Source organism: Ambystoma mexicanum, chromosome 3q (genome assembly GCF_040938575.1).
Source record: "Ambystoma mexicanum isolate Mex_15411 chromosome 3q, UKY_AmexF1_1, whole genome shotgun sequence".
Classification (NCBI taxonomy): domain Eukaryota; kingdom Metazoa; phylum Chordata; class Amphibia; order Caudata; family Ambystomatidae; genus Ambystoma; species Ambystoma mexicanum.
This window is the reverse complement of record NC_090926.1, coordinates 23,848,284-23,874,433: the sequence shown is the minus strand read 5'-3', so window position 1 is coordinate 23,874,433 and position 26,150 is coordinate 23,848,284. Positions and strand designations below refer to the sequence as shown.

At 48.6% G+C, this 26,150-nt stretch overlaps 1 protein-coding gene across 1 annotated transcript in view; it reads right to left on the bottom strand.

Moving 5' to 3' along the window:
• Positions 1 to 4,747: 4,747 nt before the first annotated feature.
• FAM227A (family with sequence similarity 227 member A) overlaps positions 4,748 to 26,150 on the bottom strand; it is a 450,054-nt gene continuing 428,651 nt past the window's right edge. The window contains exon 17 of the mRNA XM_069652969.1: positions 4,748 to 5,198. Coding sequence (XP_069509070.1) covers positions 5,133 to 5,198 — 66 coding nt within the window. The 3' untranslated portion in view covers positions 4,748 to 5,132. The remainder of the gene's footprint in view (positions 5,199 to 26,150) is intronic.

Below are 26,150 nucleotides of genomic sequence, written 5' to 3'. Positions count from 1 at the left end.
CGATCGCTCTGGTGGAATGGGCTCTCGGACGGCCAGGCAGCAGTCGGTTTGCCAACCGATGACAGTACATGATACAGCCGGAGAGCCATCTGGAAATGGAAGCCTTCGAGAGAGCCTTCCCCTGATTGACAGGTCCAAAGTTCACAAAGAGTTGTGACGTCTTCCGAAAACACTTCGTGCGGTCCACGTAGAACTTCAGCGCTCTAGCCACATCCAGCGAGTGCAAAGTCCTCTCAGCCGGCGACGAAGGCGACAGGAAGAACACAGGCAACATCAAGGGTTTGTTGAGATGGAAGTCCGACGGTACCTTGGGCATGAAGGAGGGGTGCGTCCTGAGCACTACCCTCGTGTCGTGAAAAGTCAAGTACGGGGGCTTGCAGGAAAGGGCCTGGATCTCTCCCACCCGTCGTGCGGAGGTGATGGCCACAAGAAACACTGTTTTCCACGACAGAAACTTCAACGGGGCCGAGTGCAGAGGCTCGAACGGAGGTCCCATGAGCTTGGTCAGCACCACGTTGAGCTCCCACGCCGGGGCCGGAGCCTTCACCGGCGGGAACGATCTGAACAGTCCCTTCATGAACTCTTTCACCAGACGATGAGACCACAAGGACTTCCGCCCCGTGGTTCTGGTGTATCGGGAGATCGCAGCAAGATGAATCTTGATGGACGCGTGTGCCAGTCCAGCTTTGGCCAGCGTCAGCAGGTACGGCAGTACCTGGGGAGCCGTAATCCGTAGAGGGTTAATCTTCTGTGCGTGGCACCAGACAGAGAACCTCTTCCATTTGTGTCCGTAGCATTTAAGAGTCGAGGACGCCCTGGCCTTTGCAAGAACCTCTCTGCAGTCGGCCGGTATGTCGTATCCTCCAAACTCTAGCGCTGCAGGAGCCAGGCCTGCAAGTTCAGCGATTTCGGGTCGTGGTGGAGGATGGCGCCTCCTTCCCTGGAGAGTAGATCCGCGTCCACCGGCAGCTTGATTGGCGGGGACGTTGACAAGTCCAGAAGGTCCGGGAACCATATCTGCCTCGGCCACGCAGGTGCGATGAGGATCATCCTGCACCGTGACCTCTTGAGCTGGTTGACGAGCCGGATTAGCAGTGGCAAAGGAGGGAACGCGTAGAGGAACAGGCCCTCCCAGGGGAACGAGAAAGCATCGCCCATGCTCCTCGCCTGGGGAAACCTGCTGGCGAACCTCCGGCACTTGGAGTTCGTCGCCGTCGCGAACAGGTCGATCTGGGGTGTGCCCCACCGTCGGAAGAGGCGATCCACTAGACCCTGCTGAGTGAGTCGGCGATGGTGTTTTTTATCCCTGCCAGATGAAACGGCACCAGAAACATCCTTTGGGCGACGGCCCAATGCCACAGGTCCTGTGCCTCCTTGGACAGTGCTGGGGACCTGGTTCCGCCCTGTTTCCTGATGTAAAACATGGTGGTGGTGTTGTCGGTGAAGATCCTCACCACCTTGCCCTTGAGGGACCGAAGGACCGACCTGAGGGCCCAGAACACTGCACGGAGCTCCAGGACGTTGATATGGAGGGACTTCTCCGTCGGGAGCCAAAGGCCTCTCGCGTGTAGATTTTCGGTGTGCGCTCCCCACCCTTCCAGGGAGGCATCCGTGGTCACTGTCTCCTGGTGGTCTGGGGTCTGGAAGTCCATGCCCGCCGTCAGATGCGCGCGGGTGCCCCACCACCGGACCGCGCGGCGGAAACTCTCGTCGAGTGTGATCCTCTCCTCGAAGCCGCCCGTCGTTTTGATCCAGCGCGCGTCCAGGAACTCCTGCAACGGGCGCATCCAGAGCCTGCACATGGGAATGAGGTAGATGCAAGAAGACATCATTCCGAGGAGGGACTTGATGGACCTCACCTTGGCCGCGTCGGAAGCCAACATCCGCTGTACCTTGCCCAGGATGGACCTGGTCCTTTCCACCGACGGGGGGGCCAGAAGGGACACTGTGTTGAGCTTTGCTCCCAGAAACAGTGCGTTTTGCGTGGGTACCAGGTGGGACTTGGCGTAGTTCACGGCGAATCCTAGGTCCGTGAGAAGTTGGACAGTCCTTGCCGTGTGCTCCACGGCGAGCTCCCTCGTCTTGGCCCGGGTGAGCCAGTCGTCCAGGTAGGGGTAGACATGGATCCCCTCGCGGCGCAGCTGCGCCGCCACCGGTGCAAGGCACTTGGTGAATACCCTGGGTGCCGACCGTAGTCCGAAGGGGAGGGCTTTGAACTGGTAGTGACGCCCTTGGACCACAAACCTGAGGAATTTTCGGTGCCCCTTTAGGATGGGAATATGGAAGTAGGCATCCTCCAAATCCAACGACGACAGGAAGTCTCCTTCCTCCAGCTGACCCAGGACGTGCTGGAGGGTGACCATCCGGAACCTCTGCGCCTTGATGAATTGTTCAGACGTCGCAGGTCTAGGATGGGGCGCCATCCTCCCGTCTTCTTCTTCACGAGGAAATATCTCGAGTAAACTCCGGAGCCCTGAAGCCTCTTTGGGACGAGTTCGATGGCGCACTTCCTGAGCATCGCCCTTACCTCCAGGAGAAGCTGAGGGACGTGAAGCTCTTTTCTGGCCACGGGGGGACGCGCGGGCACCTTCTTTGAAACTAGAGCGCGTGGCCCCGGGCTAAAGCATCCAGCACCCAACGGTCGGTGGAGATGGACTCCCACACGCTGACGAAGCTCGCCAGCCGGCCTCCCACCGGGGTGCATCGGTGGGGGCCCGACCCCACGGTCGGTTCAATCCTGTTTCGACGAGGCTTTGCCGCCTTGACCTCCTTGGCGACGACGGCGGGGTCCGCCAGACTTGCCTCGTCCTCTGTAGGCCTCCTGAGACGACGAGCGGGCCGCTTGACGGTAGGTGGAGAAACCGCCGCCGGAACCTTTGGAGGCTCCCTTGCCTCCGCTGCTCCGAAAGGGCGTCCGTCGTTGCTGCAGAACCCCAAGGGCCCGGGCCGTCTCAGTGTCCGCTTTAATGGCCTGAAGGGAATCGTCCACTGTTTTCCCAAACAGGTTGTTCCCATCGAACGGCATGTCCAGGACTCTGGTCTGTACGTCTTGACGGAAGTCCGTAGCCTTGAGCCATCCACGCCGCCTAAGGCACACGCCGTTGCCCAACTGGCGAAACCCAGTGTCGGCGATGTCCGTCGCCACCTCACCTTCCTGTAGGATCTCCAGGGCATCCGCCCTCTTGTCGTCCGGTAGGAAGTCCAGCAGGGGAGCCAGTTTGTACCATAGCTCCCTGTCGTAGCGGGCCACGATAACCAAGGCGTTGGCCGCTTTAATCGTCGTCGCTGCAGACAAGATGACCCTGCGTCCCATAGTGTCCAATTTCTTTCCCTCGCCGTCCGGTGGGGAAGTCGATGTGGAGGCCGCTCCCCCCCTGCTTTCTTCCTGGCTGCCACGGAGATGACGGAGTCCGGGGTAGGCTGCGCCCGGAGGCACAGGGGGGCCGCGTCCGGGACCCGGTACTTCTTCTCGTACCGGTCTCTTCTAGCTGGCGTAGTGGAAGGGTTCTTGAGGAGGGCGAGGCCCTCATCCCAAATGTCGTCCAGTAGAGGCACCGCGAGGACCGTCTTCCTCTTGGCCTCGCGCCGTTGATAAAGGAATCCTTCCTTTTTCTTCTCCTCAGGGCAGAGTTGGAAAAGCTCGGATGCCCTGGCGATCATGGAGTGGAACGAACCAATCTCGTCAGGCGGAGAAGCCCTGGTGGGAGGTGACGACGGTAGATCCTCGTCGTATACCTCATCGTCCGTACCCGTCGCTGCCGTGTCAGTCCCCGTATCATCCCCTCGGGTGGACGGGGAGGAGGGCTGGACGGTGCGCGACGGCTGAAAAGGAGGTGGAGGGTGAATCCTTCTTTTCTTGGGCGGGGGAACGCCAGAAGGTCCCGGTTCAGGATCCCCCGACGGGAGAGGTTCCTCCGTCAGCAACGGTAGTCTCGTCCTTATCTCTGAGCATAAGGACTGTATAGCCAACAAAATGGCCGCCGAGTTGTCTCGCGGCGCTGGCAGAGGGGAATCCGACGGGCGATCAGGAGCCCCATCGGCACCCTCGACGATGTCGTCGTCACCCGCGTCAGGATCCATCCCGACGGGCCGGTCTTCTTCCACGCCAGGACTGTGGCTTACGACCTCGATCAGCTCTTCCTCCGAGGTTGAAGTCGAATCTACGACGATGCCCTGCCCCCCCTTTTTCTTCCCCGCCGGGGATTTCACGGGGGTCCTATCGATGGGCACAAAAGAGGACTCCCTCCAAGGTGGCCGGGAGACTCTGAGCCCCGAGGTCGCCACCACTGGTGTAGCCTCCACAGGCTGAGCCAGGGTCGCCGCGACAGTATCGATAGAGGGCTTGGCCGGATGGATTAAGGCCTTCACCACCTTAGGTGCGCTCACCGCCTTATCCTTGAGGGGGGGGACACTGCCTCGCTCCCCCTCCGATGGGGCCTTCGAGCTCGACCGGGGCCTTTCCAGGAGCTTCGCCGGGTGCTCGCCCTTCCTCTTACCCGACCCAGAGCGTTGGCTCGTAGTTGAAGGTGCCGGGGAGGGTGCGCCCTGCCTGGCGCCCGTAGAGCCCGACCGTTCGGCGCTCCCGGTGCCAGCGGACTCGCGGTGCTTAGGTAGAGGGCAGTCATTGGCTGTGGTCAGTATGACGCAGAGACCAGTGATTGGTTACTACTACGAAAGACAGATCAGAAACGAAACTGATACTGTTTTTTTTTTCTTTACCGAGGATTCCCAGCCTGACGACGGGGAATATTCATGAGCATGTGAATCCATGCCAGACCCCATGCTGGAGAAGATCCAATTTCACTTTCTGTAAACTTTGTGTTCTCATTTGTCAGTGTATCCATAAGATTACCAGGACCAAACACAGAGTACATTTGTCTGGCTTCCGAAGACAAAAGCCTCACTGGGGATTTTCCATTTTCCTGCAAAATATCAGATCAATAACTGAGCAATGTACATTGGTAAGCTGCTATTTCGATGAAAGGCAGGAACATGAAGTATCATCCATAAATAACAACCAGTCGTGTATACAAAGATACCAGCAATCTTACAGAACAAGCACAATGCCACATTGAGAATGTGCATTTGGGACATGGGTTCCACATTCCGTGCCTCCCTGCTTATGGCTGTGCCTAAGAGCGTTCATGTGCTGCAGCTAGAGCTTGTTCCACTTCCTCCGGCAAACCTTCGTCCTGGTCCTTTGAAGACAAAAGGGAGGAGGAAAATAGTTAGATGAATAAGTCACTTGTATTTAACACTGGTTCTTAAAGGTTATTCTATTTCATAAATGACCATACTGTTTTTTAAATGATGTCACAGTGAAGATCTGGATATTTGGAACACTATAGAATTCCTCTTTTAAGAGTTCAGTGATGAGCATGTGAGGCAACAGATGGTTTAATGACAATGGACACTGACCAAATAAATATGGTTGTGAATACCGATAAAACAAAAATCTTGGTCTTTAGCGCCGAATTCCAAAAATGTGAAAAGGGTTAGCTGGTTAACGCAGGGGGTTTCTGTCAAAGTAGTCTGCTCTGGAAAATATCCAACGCCCCAGCTAATTCTTTGCTGGTATTACTAAACAAAGTGATACAGACCAGGGCAAAACATATGTCATCCAGTAACATAACGAAAATATGGTCTATCGCAACCAAATGGTTGACCACGGCACCTGGTTAAACACTGGGCTGGCCCTACGTGAAATACAAAAAGCATATAGAGGACATTTTGGTGACACAGAGCAATCAATAGTCAGCCCGGCTGCAAAAAATCATGCAGTGAATTTTTGGGAGTGTATTCTAGACAGAGATAAACCACCAAGGAATATGCAAAACCTCCTCGGAAATGTCCTGGTGTGGGACTATCTTAAAGTAAAATTTAACATTGTAGGGACAAATGAAATAGTGGGGGCTTGGTATAAAATACTGTGGGATTGCAGACAATGTCGTTTGTGTGGGGATGTTTGTTTGGAGACAGCCAGACATCTTTTAACTATCTGTGCTGCTCTGCAGACTCTACAGTCAGCTGCACTAAGAGGAGCTGGCATACCGGTGTCGACACTAGCAGAAGGTCTATGGTCCATGTTCATGAGTGGTAATCAGAAGGCATGTATTTATTATCTTATCATTCTTTGGAGGAAAAGAGTCTATATTTTAGATTTTATGACATGATGAAAGGAAAGCTGTAATTGTAATAACCTGTTTGTGCTGTTTTAAAAGTTGGTATGCCCAACTAAATAAAATAGAATAAATAAAAAATAAATATGGTATTTGGACAATAGTTTTCACAGATAAACAAATAGTTTTCATAGCGAAACAAATAAAACATAAGAAGCGATTTTCTTACCAATATAGATTCACAGGAGGTGGAGAAGTATAAGTGCACAGTAAGTATAATAAAATACAGTTATTTATTAGGCCCTTATTTACAAAGTATATAAAAATCACAGGTAAGTATTGTCACCCAAAACCTTATAAATATCATCAGGAGAATAGAATTGCATCAATTACCAGTGAAATACAGGTGAATAGTCTGATGCAAGGACAAATAGGCAGAACCAACACACGAAAATCTTAAATAAGTCCAACCCTAAAATGGCATGGGGCCTTGTGCTGAAAAGTCACAATGTCCAAAGTATGGCTTCTTCAAGTGAGTCTATTTCAAAATGATGCAGTGCGCTGTGGTGGTGCTTTTAAAAAGAAATGTTAGGTAAGCAACTAGTAAAGATCAGGTAAGTACTGAACTCAATCCTAATCACTAAGGTAGGCCAAGGAAAGGATACTTAACCCGGGTCCCACCACCTACAGGAGTGAGTTAGGGTCTTAACTTTATGCCCAATCGTGCCCTTTGGAGCACAGAAACAGGTATGTCAATTTAACCCCCACACCCTGACTCTGATTCTTCCAGATACCGCTGCCGGTCTTCTGTAATCCGTTAGGGACACAATCTTCTGCACTTATTTCAGGTGAAGAAGGCCCAGGGGTCGCGGGTGCAAAGTCCACGTTCCATGCTGGGAGTTAGTTGCGTTGCACAGCAACTGGTTCCAGTTAGCTTGAAGAAGAACCAAAACGAAGAAAGATGAAGACTACTGCTGTGCAGCCCCCCTCAGGACACCTCAGGATTGAAGAAGGAATGTTACAACGAAGGTCACCATGCTCTGAAGGTGACAGGTGATACAGTGGGAAGCACAGAAGCAGCCCCAGCCCAACTTGTAGCATAAACTGGAGATTTGTCAAATTTCAAGGCTCTGCTCGGAACATCGGCGGCTGCAGCAAGGTAGACCAAGAAAGGGCTGGTCAGTTCAACGGTTGATCCAAGGACGCTTCTGAAGGTGCAGAATACACAAATCAACGGGCAGGGGTTGAGCCTTGTTTTTCCATCTGGTCCAGGTGTCGAAGCACCAATGAGGCTCTTCTGAGATCAGGCAGAGGAGCAGGGCTTTACCGGGCAAAACACTGGAGTCAATGCTGGTCAGCTGTAGGGGTCGTTGTCAGGTCGTCAGCAGACTGCTCTTCGTATAAGTCTTGGTTCTAACAATGTTCTGATGAACAGTTGCAGGAGCCCTCCTTTTATCCACAATTCAGGCTGGGAGCAAGCCCACCATTGGTAAGGATATGCAACATTCAAACAGCCCAGGGTTGTCCAATCATGGACAATCATTGGTCATCACATCCATCCAGCAATAGACTTCCGGGCGCCAGAGGATATGGACTGGAAACCAGACAGTCCCAGCCCTCTGGCTCACACACACAAAGCTCCCTTGCTCACGAAAGCAGCAAGGAAAGGGTTTCCATGCAAGGCATTTCCTTACCAGAGAAGGCAGGACGAAGGCCAAAGAACAATATGGCCAAAGAACATGCGAAAATCTCGTGGGGCGGCCATTTCAGGGTGCAAGCCAGCTGTAGTAGCCATTTGCGGTAAGTGCACAAGAAAAATATCACAAAAACGGTAACAATCACACAGCTGTCACCACCTTGTTTTAGGTAAATTGTCGAAGTAATCAAAAAGCCATTATATAAAAAGTTATAAGGATGCAAAGTATCCTCACTGCACTTCTTGTAAAGTCTAATGTGCAATTGTAAAAATACAAGAATCCATAAAGAGAGACATGGAGCCTTATTACAAATTTGCTGGTATCCCGCTGGTAATTCTGGCGGGATACTGGCAAACTGCCCCTACCATTTCTGCCACCTGATATCCCGGAATTATCGGGATAATACAGGCAGCGGAAAGAGTGGTAATCCCCATTCTTTGGAGTGCCATGGAGGGGATTGCCGGAATTACCAGCACCAGTAATACCAGTGCTGGTAATGGCAGCATTTATTTGCCTGTAGGGGCCTGATTTATCTCCAGCTATTAGCTGGAGATAAATCAGTGCCCCCACTGGCAAGCTGGTATTTTGCCGGTCTGGTAAAATTGCTGGAGCCAGAATTACATGCAATAATACCAGAAATGTTACCAGACTGGCAAAACTGTAATGAGTCCCATATTCTCTCAGTTCTGACAGTCTTAGGAGCTCGTCAGGTTCCCCTTAACAATGAGCAATACAGACAAGGGAAATAGAGCAGGCTTTACATACCTCTAAAAAGTCAGGACAGGTTTCAAAACAAGCAAAAAGAATGAGAGTCCCATAGGAATCTCTGGAGGGGAAAGATGCAAAAAGAAAATCTTTCCTAACACTGTTTCATACAACAACAATTCCACGGTCAGAAAGCACTAATTTCTAGGACCTTCAGCATTAAAAAGCGTACAGTATTGGTTGTACATTACCCATTTCCATCTTCACATTGAAAGTGGGACTAAGTATAATAATTTATTTTTAAAAAATACCTTTCAAGGTTTCAAGGTTATTAGCGGCAGAGGTGGAATTCCCTAAATACCACCTCTACCTGTGGTAACGCTGAATTGGGCAGATTTTGTCAACTACGACCGGCACAGGTGGTAACTGTCGATGGCGGTATTTCAAGAAAAAAGTCTTTCTAACTCTAAATGAGCAAACATGATAGTAGCCAGCATTATATTGGCAGGGGCTATGGGGCATACAATACAAAATAGACAACATGAAGAACCCCTGCCAGTAAGGGCAAAAACCTCATTGCGGGAACAGTGAAAAGAAATATTTGCGTTGAGTTCCTATGGATATTGTTTCTATGCTAAGAATAGTCCTGCAACAGGGACTGGTGGTACATCAAAAATAAAGTTTATAACAATTTTTATATAGATTACAATACAAATTCAATGTAAAGTTAAACACATTTTAATATTTTATACCACCCAAGTGACCTTGCAGATATTCTCGAAAACACTACAAATTGCATCTGATTTGAAACCACCTTCGTTCTGAATATTAAGAAAAGGTGTCAACAAAAATATCTTGCATCCTGTTCAAATTAACAGACCCAGAGAACCGCCTAGTATGTTTCAATCACACTGAAAATGTAAGGGGATCTTCCTCAGGGTCAACTCAAAATAAGTGGTTTATGGTGATAAGGTACCTATAAAACAAATGTATATGGAGTACTATTAGTTTAAGAGCAATCAGGAATACCACCAACCAGTGCTCCAGACAAGATTTTGAAGTGGGAGTATTTTATTCCCTATTTTTTAAAGTTGGGAGTAAAATTATTTTTTTAGGGAGTAAAAATGTAAGTCCAATTCCCTATTTGAGTGTTTTATAAGCGAGTAAAAATATGTTCTAACTGGAAAATGGAAATGTTTTTGTAATCAATTATTTCTTTGCACCGAGTTATGCATACAGATTAAAGATACATGTTTACTTCTTCCCATCACAGCGTAATCATAGCAGTTTCTTCCTCTGATATTACATGCACTCCTGGGTCCAAACATATCCATGGAGCTGTATGAGCGAAAAGCAGGGGCACGTGGTCATATGTGTCGGTTTCCTGCATTTTTGGGGGAGTATTTTTACCTCCCATTTTTATTTTGTGGGAGTATTTGCCTATTTTTGGGGAGTATAAGTGGTCGATACACGCCTTACCTGTAGGGTTGACACTCACTAATTATAATTCAAGGTAAAGACCAGAATTGTGTCTTACCGGTGTCTAAATTGAAATACCATTCATAGAGTGCTACGCCAATTGTTAGACAGCGTTGGGCCAAAACAACCTCAAGTGTAGGAAGTCCACCTGAGCAAAGAACAGAAAAAAAGACAGCAGAACAAAGTATCTAAGGTTGAAAGTAAATACAGCAACCAGATGAAAAAATAGATTGACTCTCGGTTTTTTACCTTCATTCTCTCACCTAACGCAGGCTCCTAACTGACTTGTGCATGGCGTTGTTAGTTATACTGCTATGGCAGAAATGCTGTGACAAAGAAACACACAGCATGTGATTTAGCATAGAATGGTATATGACAAAGAACTACACAGTATTTACTTGTTACTAGTTGTAGTCATTGGAGATCTGCCACAAAAAAGCTGTATGAAAGAACCAGCGTTCTTAAAATGTGTGTGTGAGCAGTCACCGAGCATATATACTGGAGCACGCCGCAGCATGAAACATTCCTGTCAATTTGCCAAGGAGCGCCCACCATATTGGGGGAACTGAGACCGAGGCTTACTAATAGTGATGAGGTAAGCAATCGAAGAGTAAACACAAAATTGTACTCTACACAAAAGTATGGGGTGACACATGTTGTGAGCGATGCAGCGACTCAGCGTGTGTTCTGGGCTGATAGGCTGCAGACACAGCTGCTAAAGAATGGTGTGAACGTCAGGTTCCATATTGGAATGGTTAACTTAAAACAGGGAGGATATGTATAAAAAAGGGGCAGCAAAGATGTAGCACACTAGAAGTAATGATGTCAGCAAAAGTAGAAATAAATCACACTGATAATAGTGAACACTGTCTAGTCACAATACATAACATGTACCCTACTGAGGTAAGATCTGCCATATGAATGTTGTGGTGTTATTACACCAATCGAATATGAAACTACTGTGGAATACCCTAGAAGAACTTTGGGTACCTCCCAAACTTAGCTGTGCAATGAAATCCTTATATTGCAACAACTATTCTCGGATAAAATGGGGTTTGAAGGTGAATGCAGTAAGGCAGGGCTGTGTCTTGGCCCCATTGCTGTTTCTCTTATATATCAATGATATTGCTCTCATGTTTAACATCCTAGTTGTGGATGCCGGGCTTTAGGCCAACGTAAATGGAGTTTATTATTTTTTGTGGATGACGCTGTACCCAATGCAAAAAGTCTGGTGGGCTTGCAACACCAGTTTACCACTCTTGCAAATATCTGCAGGAATAAAGGTCTAACAAATAATTCCTCCAAGACCAAAGTTATATAATGCTATCCTATGGGCAGCGGCCGTCACATGCTACCGACATTTTATTTAAACAATCTTCTACTAGAATCTGTCGATTCCTTTGAATATCTTGGTATCACTTTAGCTAATAATTTGAAATGGGCCATCCAGAAAAGCTAGAAAAGGTGGAGCTGTGGCTAGCTTCTCCTCTCGCCTTGAAGGGAGAACAATTTAATTTGCTACAAAGGTTTACAAAATCAAAGCCATCCCTGCAATTGCATCTGGAGCGGAGCGATGGGGCCATGTATCATGCTCTAAAATCCAGTGTACAGAAAACAAAATAATGAAACGCCTATTGGGTCTACCTTGGTGTGCGCCATCTTTATCAGCTGCGTTAGAGCTAGGAATAACAAAGGTAAAATATGAAATTATGATAAAACCACTGATACACTGGCTCACAATCTGGAATTCTAGTGTGTTAAATTCCTATAGAGAGGGCTTCTACATTTTTCTATACTCTAATGTGGCAAATCACTTCCATGGTTTAAGTATGTGAAGAATATGCTAGTTACACTAGGCCTAGCCTAGAGGATCTATGGAATAATCTGCGTAACTGTGGTATGCGGTACAATCGTACCCTAAGGTCTCCTTTCAATGAACACGCCCTGAAAGACAAAATCCATATATTTATTGTCATTCACGATCATCTGATTATGTCTTAGCTAAATCTCATTAAGCCATGGAGCCCTCCTTGACTCCCCAGTCCAACCGCAAGCGAAAACTCTATTTACGAAATTCCGTGTGGGTATATTTCCTCTTGTGATGTTCACGGCTCACTGGGGAAAGGACACCTCGACTAAATGTCCTTTTTGCAATACACTTTAAAAGAATGAAATACACTTTTTTATTATGTTCCCTTTAATTAAAAACTGTTGGACAAACATGGTTCACTACAGTCTTTATTCGGTATGGTGTAAGAACCAGAAGCGAAGCCGTACAACTAATGAAAGCGAGTTCAGACCATCCTGTGTTCCTCAACGTATCGTCATTCTTAGAGCCTTTTACAGGAGAAAGAGTTTTGTGATACAAGCCGATCCAGGCACGTGGATCCATGAGTCTTAAAAGTGCTCCAAATAGTGGCATTGGCATTCTGCTGCTTGATAAATTATGCTGCTATTCTCTGATATGGGGTATTGGACTACTGTTGTATTACGTATCTGCCTCCATGATGAATCTGAAACAAAGTATGTTAGATATAGAGGATACTAAGATGGGATTGTTGGAGAGGAATAACTGTTTAAACTTGAAATGCACTTTACATATAGTATCATGCTATACCGTTGCTATTTGAATTTGAAAATTATCTTTTTATATTCCTATGCTAAGTATATTAATTTGCTGTTCTAATAGTATGTGTTATGTATTTCTATGCTTTTTACGGCCTAGTGCCGAAATAAAGCTATTTGATAATGATGATGATAACATGTATCCTACTGAGGAGAGATTTGCCATATAAACGTTGTGGTGACATTATGCCCATCAAATATGAAAGATAAGAACTTTATGACATTCAAAAACCACGTTGAGTCATCATTAGTGTCCCCTACTAAGGAGGAAATTCCATATAAAGATTGTAATTACATAACGCCCATTGTATATGGAAGACAGTATAGTTGTGGAACAAAAGAACTATCTGACATTTCAGACCCACGTTAAGTCCTCATTAAAACCCACTATGTGGGTCTTAAAAATCAGTCTTTGTTCCAACAGAAAAGTCTTATTTGAATTTCTAGACCTCCTAACATGGATGCCAGTACTGACCATGTGAAGTCAGTTTCTTTGTGACCCATCATGTTTAAGTGGTTGACCAAGGGAGCAGATGTGTTGTTGTTCCTTACACAGCTCCTGTGTTGATTCTCTTTTCATGGTCATTCCAACATATAATTGTTTGCATGGACATAAAATTACATATACCACTTTACCGGTGTAACAGTTAGTTTTGCTTCCACAATTCTGGTAAATCCAGATCAATTGCAGTGCTGCCTTTGGTCTGTAAACACACAATACAACCAAAACATGGAACATGTAAATGAGGCCCTTAATAATATGAGATCCTAGGTAGAGAGTATTAAAGCTCCCGGTGGTGCTCGCTTCCCAACCATTGGTTCTAACCTGTGCTTCACAACCACTCTGGCAATGACACATCTCTGAAAACCTATGTTAGCGTCATCTCTGCCCTCAACTGCAACACAAAGCAACCTTCATGGATTTAAATATTAGACAGGTTCAATCAGTGTTACAAGTGAGTCTTGTGATGTAGTGGTGTATTTTGGGTTAATATTTAGTGTGCCTGACTTTCTTCTGGAGAAACAGCTAATTCAGAGTGGTTGTTTGTAGCTTAGTATTAGCATTCCAAACAATTGTAGACTTCATCTTCCTATAGGTAGTAATCTTGAATCTTTTAAACAATATTTTTTTCACACAGAACATAATTCAGTGAAACCAACTTTGTTAAAGGGATGTTCTGGTTGCAAGGGAAAGTAACACAATTCCAGACATTTGCAGTTATGGTTCATAAAGCAGTCATAACTCACCAACCACCGTCATAAAGCAACCATAACTTGGAAAACAATGTCTGTTTGTGCCAGAGCGTTTTAGTCTTACTCAGTGAATACTGCAGGATTTTCTCAGGATTCCTGTGGAAATGTCAAAAGACGCACTTGAAACAAACTGCCCGATTCATGGAAATATTTGCGTGAAAAACGCAGATTTGCGCGCCTTTCTGCCGGAAAAATCCCTGTTTAAAGTATGGGGATTTTCGGGCAGAAAGGCGTGCAAATCTGCGTTTTTCACGCAAATAATTCCATGAATCAGGCAGAAAATATGCATCACATTAACAGTGGAGTGAAAGGAGGCATTAGGAGTAAGTCTAGTTGCTGGGGGCTGGGGGCTAAAGGGGCTATATCCCCAGGTCTTTTGTTTGTAGCCCCGGGGAGAACCTAGCTAGCCCTGAGTCCCGAAAAGTCCCGACATTAGCCTAGCCCCAGATCTTTTCTAGATCTAGCAACACCCCTGAAAGCCAGGGAATATTTTACTCAAGAGGGGGACCTTGAAAGAAAGAGGGGGGCACATGGAGAGTTGTAATGGGGAAGGCTTTTATATTTTTCGAGTCTTTTCCCATTTCAGCAATAAATGAAAACCGCCATCTTGTTTTTTCAGTGACGCAAGCTGTTTTTTTGTTAAAATTGCAGTACCTTTGCAGGAAAATTACAAGAGAACAATGGTAGGCTTCCAAAAAACTATTTTCAAAATGTATGCTAAAACACTAAGGGTTTCATTTCCATTAAAAAGGTAATTTGACGACGTAGAGCTGTTACATTTACACCATAATGTAAGTGGCTCCTGCCACCAAATGTTCATAATTTTCACTGCGGAATGCAAATGTAAAGGGCAAACACTGGCGTACAGTGTGTACGCCGCCCTTTGCCCTTCACATTTGCAATCGCAGTGCAAATCTAGTAAACGCTGCCTAGAATGCTGGCATGCCAGGCAACGTTTACTTTTATTTGTGAGCACAGCTTGTCGTGCTGGCATGGCAAGTGTTGCATGTAGCAAACGAATAAGGACTGCATACGCACGGAGGAGTCAATCATACAACTTCTCTATTAGAACGTTACCCACAATTCCCCCCTCGCTTCCTCCTACGTCACAAGGGTCCGCCTCTGCAGCAGGCGGGTTGGGTTTTAACCCTGCAACGGCCGGGAACACCACCCCCGAACAATATGTCCAAACATCAACTCAACATTCTTCAACTAGCCGTACTGGCTTCTTGATGACCCGGTGAGGTCTTTCGTCCTGAGCCCCCAACCTCACCGTGCCCGGTACCTCTATGTTCAGCTCGGGGTCTCTGACACCACCTTCAGGAGGAGTCCATGTGTCATCTCTCGAGACTCGTGGCTCTGGGGTCGCAGGTCTCTCTGGAACTTCGGTGCTCTCTCTCTTTACATAATGTTTGAACTGTTGGCAGTTCCTCGTGATGGCTCTGTTCTGGTCTTGAGCTGTGACCATTGTCCCCTTTACGGCGGTGACCATCAAGGGGCTTGATGCAAACCGCAAGTCTGTTTTGCGTATCATTGGCTGCTGCACCAGCCTTCATCACCTATCTGAAAGTCTTTTGGTGTCGCTCCCCGCCTTGCGTCCGTGTCCCGCTTGGCCTTCTCTTTTCCTTCTGCATCCCATTCGGAGTATTTCACTATCCAGATGCTCCCTGACTGTGGGGTTTCTGTGGGATTCAGGTTCGTACTTTATAACGAAACATGAGTTCAGCAGGCGTCCTGTTTGTGGCCTCGTGCGGTGTGTTTCCATAATCTCTGAGGAGACGACATATCGCTTGATGGGTGTTCACCGTTTCAATCTTCGCTCTCTGGATTGTCTTTTTAATCAAAGCCATGAATCGCTCCGCAATTCCGTTTGCTCGCGGGTAGCGAGGGGTGATTTTCATATGGTTGAAACCTAAATGCTTGGCCAGTGTCGCAAACTCATGTCCGCAGAACGGGGATCCATTATCAGACTTGATTACTCTGGGGTTTCCCCACTGGCTGTGTATTTCTTCTAGCGCGGCCGCCACTTGGGGAAAAGCTGTGGAGGCGACAGTCTTTAGCATTGGAAATCGTAAATGTTCGTCTATCAAGAGTAGTAGATATTCACCTGTTTCTGTGGGTCCGTAGAAATCCATGGCTACTCTTTCCCATGGATGATCAGGTATCTGCGTGTGTTGTAAAGGTGCTGGGGTTTCTGCTGGTGATGTGCATTGACAGGCATGGCAGTTCCTAACCCATTCATCAACTGCGGCATCTAGGAACGGAAACAAGATGTGGCATCTTAATTGTTTCTTTGTGTTTTCGGCCCCTCTGTGCCCTTCGTGAGCCGTCTGGACAACTTCATTCCAGAGAGGCGGGGATGACAATTCTGCATCCTCTGAGTAGGATGTTGTTGCCCTTTACTGCTAGTTCACTGTGCACTCTGGTCAGTCTCTCGATTTCCTGTTTGCTCACCCCGGGTGCGCCAGCATTGCTCTTCCGGTAGTACTTCCATTTGCTGGTTGTCATGAGGCTGATTGCAAGAGCGGTTGTGGGGTCTGCAGCGGACGCGGCGGCGACCGTCTCAAGTGATAAGGCCGGGGGCAGCGAGTTCGAAGCGATGTATTGCACGTATGCAACATCTCCTTTCCGAGTAATCGGGGCCCCAACTGGGTGCCGCAATAAATAATTGGCAGGGTTTAGGTCACCCCCGGGTCTGTGGATAATATCAGAGTCATATTCCTGGAGGCGTATGCCCCACAGCTCAATCCTCAGGGGCATCTTGGTATGAGGGTTGCCGAACAAGGAGAGAAGGGCCTGGTGATCCGTGATTAAGGTGAACTTTTTTCCAATGAGAAAATGTGGAAATGTTCACATGCCCAGACTGCGGCTCAACTTTCTTTTTCTGCTTGGGAGTAGGCCATTTCTGGGGATGACAGTGCCCTTCTTGCGTACGCAACCACGTTTCTGAGGTTGACATCAGCGCCACTAGTTTGGGCCAGGATAGCTCCGAAGCCAACTGGGCTTGCGTTGACGATCACTTACGTGTGCCACAGCGGGTTGAAGTATGCGAGGTGGGGGGCTTCAGTGAGAGGCTGCTTGATTTCCAAGAGAGAGCCTTGACATTCTGGCTTCCATGGGAACACTGCTTCCTTTCGCAGGAGTCTCCGGAGTGGTTCTGTCAGGGAGGCATAATGCAGTATGTACCTCGCACAATATCCAGCCATGCCTAGGAACAACCTGCGGCCTGTTGTGGTTCACTGAGATTAGTGATTGTGTTGATTTTTTAGGGGTCCGGCATCATCCCTTCACTGGAGAAAATGTGCCCCGAAAAACTTGAGCTTGGCTTTGCTGAATCGGCATTTGGAGATGTTCAGTGTAAGGCCAGCAGCTTGAAATGCCTCGCAAGTGGCATAGAGTGCTCTGTCGTGGGACTCTTGACGACCAAAGGATGAAGATGTCGTCGCTGTAATTCAGGGCACCCTGTATGGGTCTGATGATTTGGCGTATAGTTTCCTGAAACATTTCAGCAGCTGACGAGATCCCAAAGTTTAACCGCCGGTACCTGAACAATCCATCATGAGTTGCGAACGTCGTTATTGCCCTGGAGTCGGGATGTAGCTCCAGTTGATGGTAGCCCTGGATTAGGTAGAGTTTCGAGAACATCTGGGCGTTGTTCAACTGTACGATCATGTCCTCGATGCACGGACCCGGATGTCTCTCGCGTTGGATAGCAGTGTTAGCTACCCTCATGTCCACACACAGACGTATTTTGCCCCCTTCTTTGGGAACTATCACAAGGGGAGATACCAATGGCGTTGGTCCAGTCGCAGGCTCAATGATGCCATCAGCGAGCAGTTGTTGAAGCGCATCCGACACTGCTTCCTGCAAGTGGAATCCGACTCTTCTGGGATGCTGTGGCACTGGCCTCACCGCGGGATCAATGTGGAGTCTTATGGGTGGACCTTTGCGTTTCCCCAGGTCTGCACATATTTTTGGAAATCTTTGTGTGATGTCTTCCTGCGTGATATGTTTTTGGGAGTATCCGACGTCGATTGCTCCAGTGAGACCTTTCGGCTTTGTCTGTTTGATGTTGCAGTGATGGTGTCACCAGCTTTTACGTGAATTTCGATCAGCCGTAGGGGAGACGCTGTATGATAGCTGAGTAAACACCTGCTCCTGGTGAGTGAGCGAATGACATGAATGGTGGTGTCTACGTGACGTCCGTTTAGGAGAAGTCGGCGAGTAAAGTGTCCAATAGTCTGCAGTGGGGTGGCGGCTCCCCATTGGAAGATCCGCGAATGTGACGGCTCTAGCGTCAGTGGGCTTGTCGTTTTGGTGTAGTCCTGTTCACCCATGATGTTTACAGTGGCGCCAGAGTCGACCATGAACAAGAACAAGTTGTTTTCCATCTTGATGGGGATTTTGGGGGATTCTCTGGCTTCCTCGTTGTAAAAAATGAGGTCGACATACTCATCTGGGCTTGGCGAGTCGTGGTACATGCCGTAGGCAGTCGTCGGGACGTCCTGGTAGTATCCCTCATCCCCATATTCCTCTGGGGGGGGTTGTCATATTCATCTGTCAATTGCCATGGTTAGTCTGAGTGCTCGGGTGCATTTGTGTAGTCATAGCTCTGGTATTCCTCGACGGCTCTAACAAACCGCTGTGGGTTCTGCTGGTAGTATCTTGGCTGTCTGTACTGTGGGGGCGGAGGCCGAAAAGGAGTCCTGGCGGGTGCTTGGGGGCGTGTTGGGGGGAATGGTATTCCTTCTCTGCACACTGAGTGAAAATGTCCTTCTCTCTCACAGTTCGTGCACCGTTGTGATAGGGCTGGGCATGACCCGGAATGTGGGAACAACATTCCACAGCGATAGCACTGCCTCTGCTGACGCGGGACTTGTGGGATCTGTGACCGATAAGCCTGGTGTCCGCTGTCACCCTGGCGGGATGGCTGCATGGCCGCTATGAGTTCAGTAGTGTCTTGTTTGGGGTTGCCGGTGGCACTCATTGAGGCTGCTTGGGCGTCCACCCTCTCATAAATGCGGGCAAGCTCGCTCACTTCGGGAATGGTGAGTGTTTTTTTTAGTAATTGCTTCTTGAGGGCGGGTGAGAGACATCCCTCTATGACTCTGAGTCGAATCGATCTTCGAGGGAAAATGCATCAAACTGGCAGTGAGCTCCCTTCACCCTTAGACGGGTTATGAATTCATCCACTGTCTCTTGTGATTTTTGTGTACATTGGATGAACAAGTATCTTTCATAATACCTGTTGGCTTCTATTATGAGGAGTTTGTCCAGGGCTTTGATTAGATCGGTGAAGGTGTTTTGTTCACCCCGCAGGGATTGTCTTTACAATGATCTTAATTTCGCCTCCTACCAGGTTGAGGAAAATGTCTCTAATGTTAGGAGAATCGCCAGTCCCCGAGCCTCTCACGAAATGTTGAAAATCTTCCATCCATTCGGTCCACCTGGGTCCCGTCGTGGCCTGGGGGGGGGTCATCGTAAATGGCGGTGGCAAGCGTAATTGAATGGACTTCGCTGCGCGGGCAGGCTGGGGTGACGCCGGATTGCTCATCTTACCGTTCGCCTGGCGTCTTCAACGTCACTCGGAGTGAGGCGCGCTGTTGGTGGCACTTAAGATTGGAAAGTGGGCTTCAGAAGTCCTGGTGGGTGCAGGTTGGGTTGCCTTGAAACCAGCTGGGGCCCTGGGCATGTACTGGGTCCAATCATGCGTGCATGAGGGTTGTCTGGGTGTTGGCAAACCAAATGAGCTGCTTCCACAGGGTAAGTGTTGGGTTGCAGGCCATGTAGTGCCCTCAGCAGGAGGCTGGAATCCCAACAACGTGTGCGTGTCTGTGACTGGTGGCGCGACACGTTCAACCCTGAACCTGACTGTGCACCCCGGTGACTGTGCCAGGCGAAGGAGGAGGAGGAGGAGGTGGGGCCGGCGGACTGCCTGGGCCCACGTTTATGTTGCTGCTGGGCTGCCTGAAAGGAGAGAGGAGACCTGGCTCTGCCCGCGTAATGCAGCCTCGGCCGGCTTCAGGCTCGGAAGGAGGAGGAGGCACGACAGACTGCCGGCGGAGTATTCCGTTGCTTGTGGCTGTGAGCAGGAGGAGGAGGCGGATTGCCGAAGGAAGACTCCGGCGTATGCTGGACAATCCTCATCGCCAATGTTGCGTGTAGCAAATGAATAAGGACGCACGGAGGAGTCAATCATACAACTTTTTTATTCGAACGTTACAGCATAACTGGCGCATTCGCTCCTTACCCACAATTTCCCCCTCGCTTCCTCCTACGTCACGAGGGCCCGCCTCTGCAGCAGGCGGGCTGGGTTTTAACCCTGCAACGGCTGGGAACAGCAAGCAGCATTCACAAATTAACTGAAACCCTCCCCGACATGCTCGCACGTCGAGGTGGGTCTCATTTCAACTGGGAACGCTGCTTACTGTGGTAAGCAGCGTTCCCAGTTGAAATGAGACCCTCCCCAACATGCTTGTATGTCAGGGAGGGCTTCATTTAAAGTGTACAGTGTTGCATGTCACCCCTGTTGGGAGACATGGTAGCTCCCAGGGTTGTTGTCCTGGTCACATGGGGGAACCATATGACCAGGTTAATAAAAAGAGCAAGTTGCTTCCGGCTCGTCAGTCGATGTGATCCTGACTCCTGTGTCTTCATGCACCATGGCCCGGCATGAAGACGGTGCCCCTGCCGGGCAACACTATCTATGGTGACTGATGGGGCCGTGTGAGCACGGTGACTGTGGAGCCCCAGCCTGGGTGCCCCCAGGACTGGGGCTGGTGGGTCTACAGCTCTGGTGTCCCGAGCTGCGGAGCCAGCGGGGTGCCACTGGCGGCCCGCTTCATTGGTAATATTGCATCCGGTGATCCGGATGCAGGAGGGTGCCCCCTCTGGTCCGCCCAAGCGCATGAATGCGCATTGGGCCGGGGCCTGGTAATCCAGGCCCCCATAACATACACAATGCCTGACATGCAAGCGAGTACAATGGATACCTATGAGCTCTGCCTGCTGTGTGCTTGTGCATAACAAATGGACCTCATATGGTTCTCCAGCATCTGCGCCGTCGTGAAAATCCATGCCGGCACAGATGCTGGAGCAGTTGTATGGTGAAGAGGAAGTGAGCAGCGGAAACGCAAGTTGCATTACGCCCCTCATTTCCCACATACAAATGCTTGAAAATGAGCCATGGCGTGAATGGAAGGCACGAAAGCCTTACTCAAGGCTTTCGCGCCTCCCATTCACGTTACGGCTTAATTCAAAATGAGCCCCTAAGTGGGTCTGCTATATTCGGTGAAGAAACTTCGTTAAATCATTGTTATGGTTAAGTTGTTATAACAAAAACCTGTGAAATGTGTGAAATAACTATGTTAAAGGGATGTTATGCTTGCAGCGCAAAAAACGAAAACCCCAAAAAATTATGACATGGGTGGAATTAAAGGTGCAGCGCAACTGCCAAGTTATGGTTTGATTAGGAACCTTAACTGGCAAAACATTTTAGATACTGTTCTTTTGCGCTAATGTCCCTTTAGCAAACTTTTTTCACTGAATTTCACAGGTTTATATTAGGACATCTTCAACTTAAGATCACTTGAACAACTTTTTTTACTGAAGTTCACATGTTTTTATAGAAGAAATTTGATTGCAAGTTGTTTCCAAAGGAAACTGATATCTCCATTCTCACAAATCAATACACTTAATTCGACTGCAGACAGAAGGCTCTTTCCGTGGATAAGTCAAGTGTTTCGGCAGACATGATGACATGATCGCGGATGGCCGTGGACATCATAGCACGTGCGACACACGTCTGAGAGGACCACGATGTTGACAATTGGCACACCAAGTCCGCAGACACATATCTTCTCCCATTTTTCAGTAGCTCCGATCTGGAAACAGGAGATTGAGTTCATGGACAGCGCTCGTCCATAGGCCCTCCCATTTCTTCTATTCATTTCTACAACGCTTCTAGATTGAGATGTCAACACATGCTCTGCAGAAGACAGAATGGCAGCTGTGGTGGCAGCAACATCCCAGAAAAGGCAACCACCACTCTGACCTGGTAGAGGAGTGGGGCAGCAACAGTGCACTGCTGCAGAGGAGGAAGAGGAGGTAGAAGAGGAGATGGAGGAAATGGCTGGATCCTCCAGCAGAAGGAAGGATTCAAGGGTGTGGTGGTTCATCACCACAGTGGGGAATGTGCCAAAATATCAGGCTGTTAAAGTGTGCTGTACTGTGTGTAGTATCACACTCATTCCTGGCAAAAGAGACAGTACTCTTTTGGTGCAACCCCCAATGCACCCCCACCTGCTACTGAGGCAAAAAATATGGGGGTTATTTTCGACTCCACTCTCTCCTTCTCTTCTCACATCTCAAACATCTCCAAAAAGTCCCACTACCAGCTGCACCTCCTCAGAGGTATTCTACCTTTTCTCACTTTCCCCCAAAGGCTCACCGTCTCCAGATCCCTGGTTCTCTCTAGGCTGGACTACTGCAACAGCCTCTTTCTCAATCTTCCTACTTCTACTCTCCGTACGCTACAACTCATCCAGAACAGAGCCGCAAGACTTATCCTTGGCCTCAAGCCCAGGGGCCGCATCTCTCTGGCACTGAAATCTCTCCACTGGCTCCCTGTGGCTGCTAGGATCAAGTTCAAGACCCTCTGCATAGTCCACAAGGCTTTCTGGGGCCGGGGCCCTCACTATCTACAACATTCTCTTCCTAAATTCTCTCCTTCTAGAGCCCTCCGCTCGTCCTCCTCCAACTCTTTGCAGGTGAGCTGTTTTTCCAAGCAGAGATTTGGGGTTAGGTCATTATCCTCTGCAGGTGCCTCCCTCTGGAACAGCCTCCCTGCCTCTCTCCGTCTTGAACCGGAGCTCTTTAAGTTCTGGAAACTCCTCAAGACCTTCCTCGTCTCTTCCTCTTTCTCTCTCCCTCTCCCCTGCTAACCTCCCCTCTTTTTCTCTCCTGCCTCACTCTGCCTTCTCTTCCCTAACTCCGTTCAGCTTTTGCTGACTGGCCGCCTGGTTCACCTCAGAGCCTCACAGGTACCAGGCTCCCCCGCCAGTCTTTGCACTTGCCTCCGGGGCGCTGCACTACTTTCAGACTACCGCACTTTCTGCATATGTTCCATGAGAGAGGTAACCTCTCTGCACTTAACCTGGGGCCCTGCGGGACTGGGGGTGCATTTGCCCCCCCTCGCTCTTACGTCAGTACACTTGCATGACCTGAATTTACTAAGCATAGTAAGTTCTGTCCGGTCCCCCCTTTGTCTCCCCTCCCTAGTTTGGTTGCACCTGAAACACTTCATGCACTTGCACTAGGAGAAATGCCGGCAGGCCTAGTACGCTAGTTACTTTTTTGATTGATCATTCGGAAACATCAAGGCCTTAGAATGACTACTGTATTCCCTTGCTCCCTTCCCGCCTTCAAGTGCTTTGAAGCACTTCACTTGTGGATAAGCGCTGTACAAATAAACAATTACAATTACCCCTGCACCTTTCACAAGGTGAGTCTAAGGAAGGCTGTTCCTTACAATGGGCCTCCAGCCACTGCATCCATCTCCTCTGCCTACTCACCCTCTTCCTAGCCCAGTAACATCCCAGTTGGGTAGAGGATTCCTCCTGCAACATTACAGGTCATATAAGAGGCAGTTGATCCATTCCTTGCATGATCGAAGATTCTCTGTATGTATTGTGGTGTGCTACTTTGCCAGGGGAAGCAGTGCCAAAGTACCTTTGAAGCTGGTATCAAAGAGCATGAAAAGACCTGACCCATCCCATCATTTTCTTACCTGTCCAATTATCCCCTAGTTTTACCCCTCCTCACTTTTTGCCATTTTCCATGTTTGTATATAACAAAAACAAAAACACAAAAAATATGGGGCATGGCTAGTCAGGAGACCATAGCGGAGTGATTGTCCCAGACACCCAGTGCCGCCATTCAGACAAACAAGATTGGGGGACTCCCAGCCCAGCAGCCCAAACTCGAGTACCCCCATGGTGACCAGAACCCCCATGCGTCTAGATGGAGGACGCATTGAGGACTTGGCCATTCTGAAGATAGAGGGAAGTGTTTGGGTTGATGCGCCTTATTCAAGATGGTGGCTGCAAGGACATCTGGAAATGCTTGCCTGGATTTGAAGAAGACTGGTTTCCACGGTCATCTGGCCCAGAGCCCTGGCCGCTCTAGAGCTGGGGAGCATGCAGATGAGGCCCTGGGAGGTGCAGAGCAGACACCACACTGAGACTGGACAATAGATGGGGAGAAGTGAGACTAGAAAGCTGAGGATCGGGAGAGATGAGGGACCCGTTCGAGGGTGGAGATAGGAAAGGTGGGAGAGACCAATTAAAATCAGGGGAAGAAGTGTGGCAAGAAAGAGAGAGAGGAAGAGGGATGTGAGACAGAGAGGAGGCAGGTCAGTGAGAAGAATCTGTCGAGTCAACCACTCAAAGAAAAGAGACAGAACCACCAGGCAAATTGCTTAGGACCCTTAGGAAGTCCCTGAGGGAGAGAGTTAGGTCCCCTTAGGGTAAGGGATAGCTCTAGACAGTAGGGGGTCAACGTGTGATAGTGTATTGATATTTGAGAATCATTGTGAGCGGATAGGGAAGTCTGGGCTAGTGAGGTGCAGGGACCAACCCTAATCTTCAAATCCCTAATTGATTTACAAATGCCTATTGTGAGAAACATGAGGGTATTCTCCCAAGCAGACCTCGAGAATCCCTTATTTAGGTGGCCAGGGAAGGGCTGGCTCTCTCAGATCCCAACCCTTGGGGCGGACGAGCGAGGGAGAATCACCTGGGTAGGGGATCCTGGGGATATGCTCAGGGAAGTACCCCAGGTGAGACGCAGTATTAAACCAGGGAAGAGGACTAAGTTCTTGAGGCCTTTATAGGCTATTCCAAATTAAACCCTTTTCCTCCCAGTCATTTTCCCTTATCAAAATCCAACAACCCCTCCTTGTCTGTGAAACCAGTTAGGAACCTGAACAACATTACCGTGGATAACTACATCTCCCAGAGTCCCTATTTTCCGGTTACCTACCCGAGTACTCCTAGTCATTCTTCTCCCCGTCCCTCTGATTATCAAGTTATGAACTCCCAGTCGACTATGACAAAAAACTATAGTTCCCACAATCCCTCCCTTCCAAGCTCACCACAAACACTAGGACGAAGGATATAATTTCTTAAGACACTTTACCCCCATCAGGCCCAGCAGGATATATAGCAACTCTACCCCCTCCTTTTCTAACCCAAACACTTTCCTATACCGTGAAAAACAACGGACTAACAACAGAGCCGACGTTTACCTGACATGTCCCAACACAAGGGTCAGGCAAAGTCAGGCAAATGAGTAGAACAACACACACCCGACGGCCCTTTCCTTTCCCTGCAGGGAGAAAAGGTGGAGCAGGAGAGCACACTACGAGCAAGGCAGACTGCACGACGAGACAGCTATCGCAGGGCAGCAATTCAAGAGGAGGAGAAAGGCAGCAAGAACCAAAGGGGTGATAAGAAGAGAAGCAACCTTTCCCTTTGTGACCCAGACCCACAAAGCCTCTGTGGAAGGAATCATAAAACCACAAACAATAGCCAGCGTGTGTTGCAGCAGATGTCAGCGGTACACAGAGCCCTCCTACACCGATAATCAGGAAAGGGAGAGACGCTTGCTACCGTTTTACTATGCTTGACTCCAGATACAAGAAAAGCCAAGTGGTACATCACAGCCGGTGAGTCGTGGGAGAACCGATAAGAAACCGAACTGTGTTGAACGAAAGTTGCAAATGGTAGATGAAAAGGTAAATTAAGAGAAGTTCATAGAACTGTTAAAATGTTCAGAAAGACCAGCTGCAGAGGGGTCTGGCTCCACGTGGGTGCTCACTCGAGAGACACTGGTTGATTCCCCTTATTTCCTTTAAACTACAGATACCAGATGGCCTTGGGAGAGCTTCTAAGAAACGGTCATACAGGGGTCTAGCAAAAGCCCCTACACAGTCGAAAGTCTTTGACCGGCATGTCATTGGAAAACTAAGGGAGACAAATCCCACATAGTAAGAAAGGAGAAGGAACTTGAACCCGATGGAGGGAGGCAAACATTCGAGAAGGGTCTGTGCTCGGAAGAGGGGGATCCAGGGGTGAAGAATCATTACCCCAAGTGCATATGGAAAGGAACTTTTGTTTGTTATTTTGAACACATCAGGTCCTCGGAGGCAAGAAACTTTTTTTGTAGAAAAAGAGAATTAACTATAACTACCGGAGTTCCTGATACCTTAGAA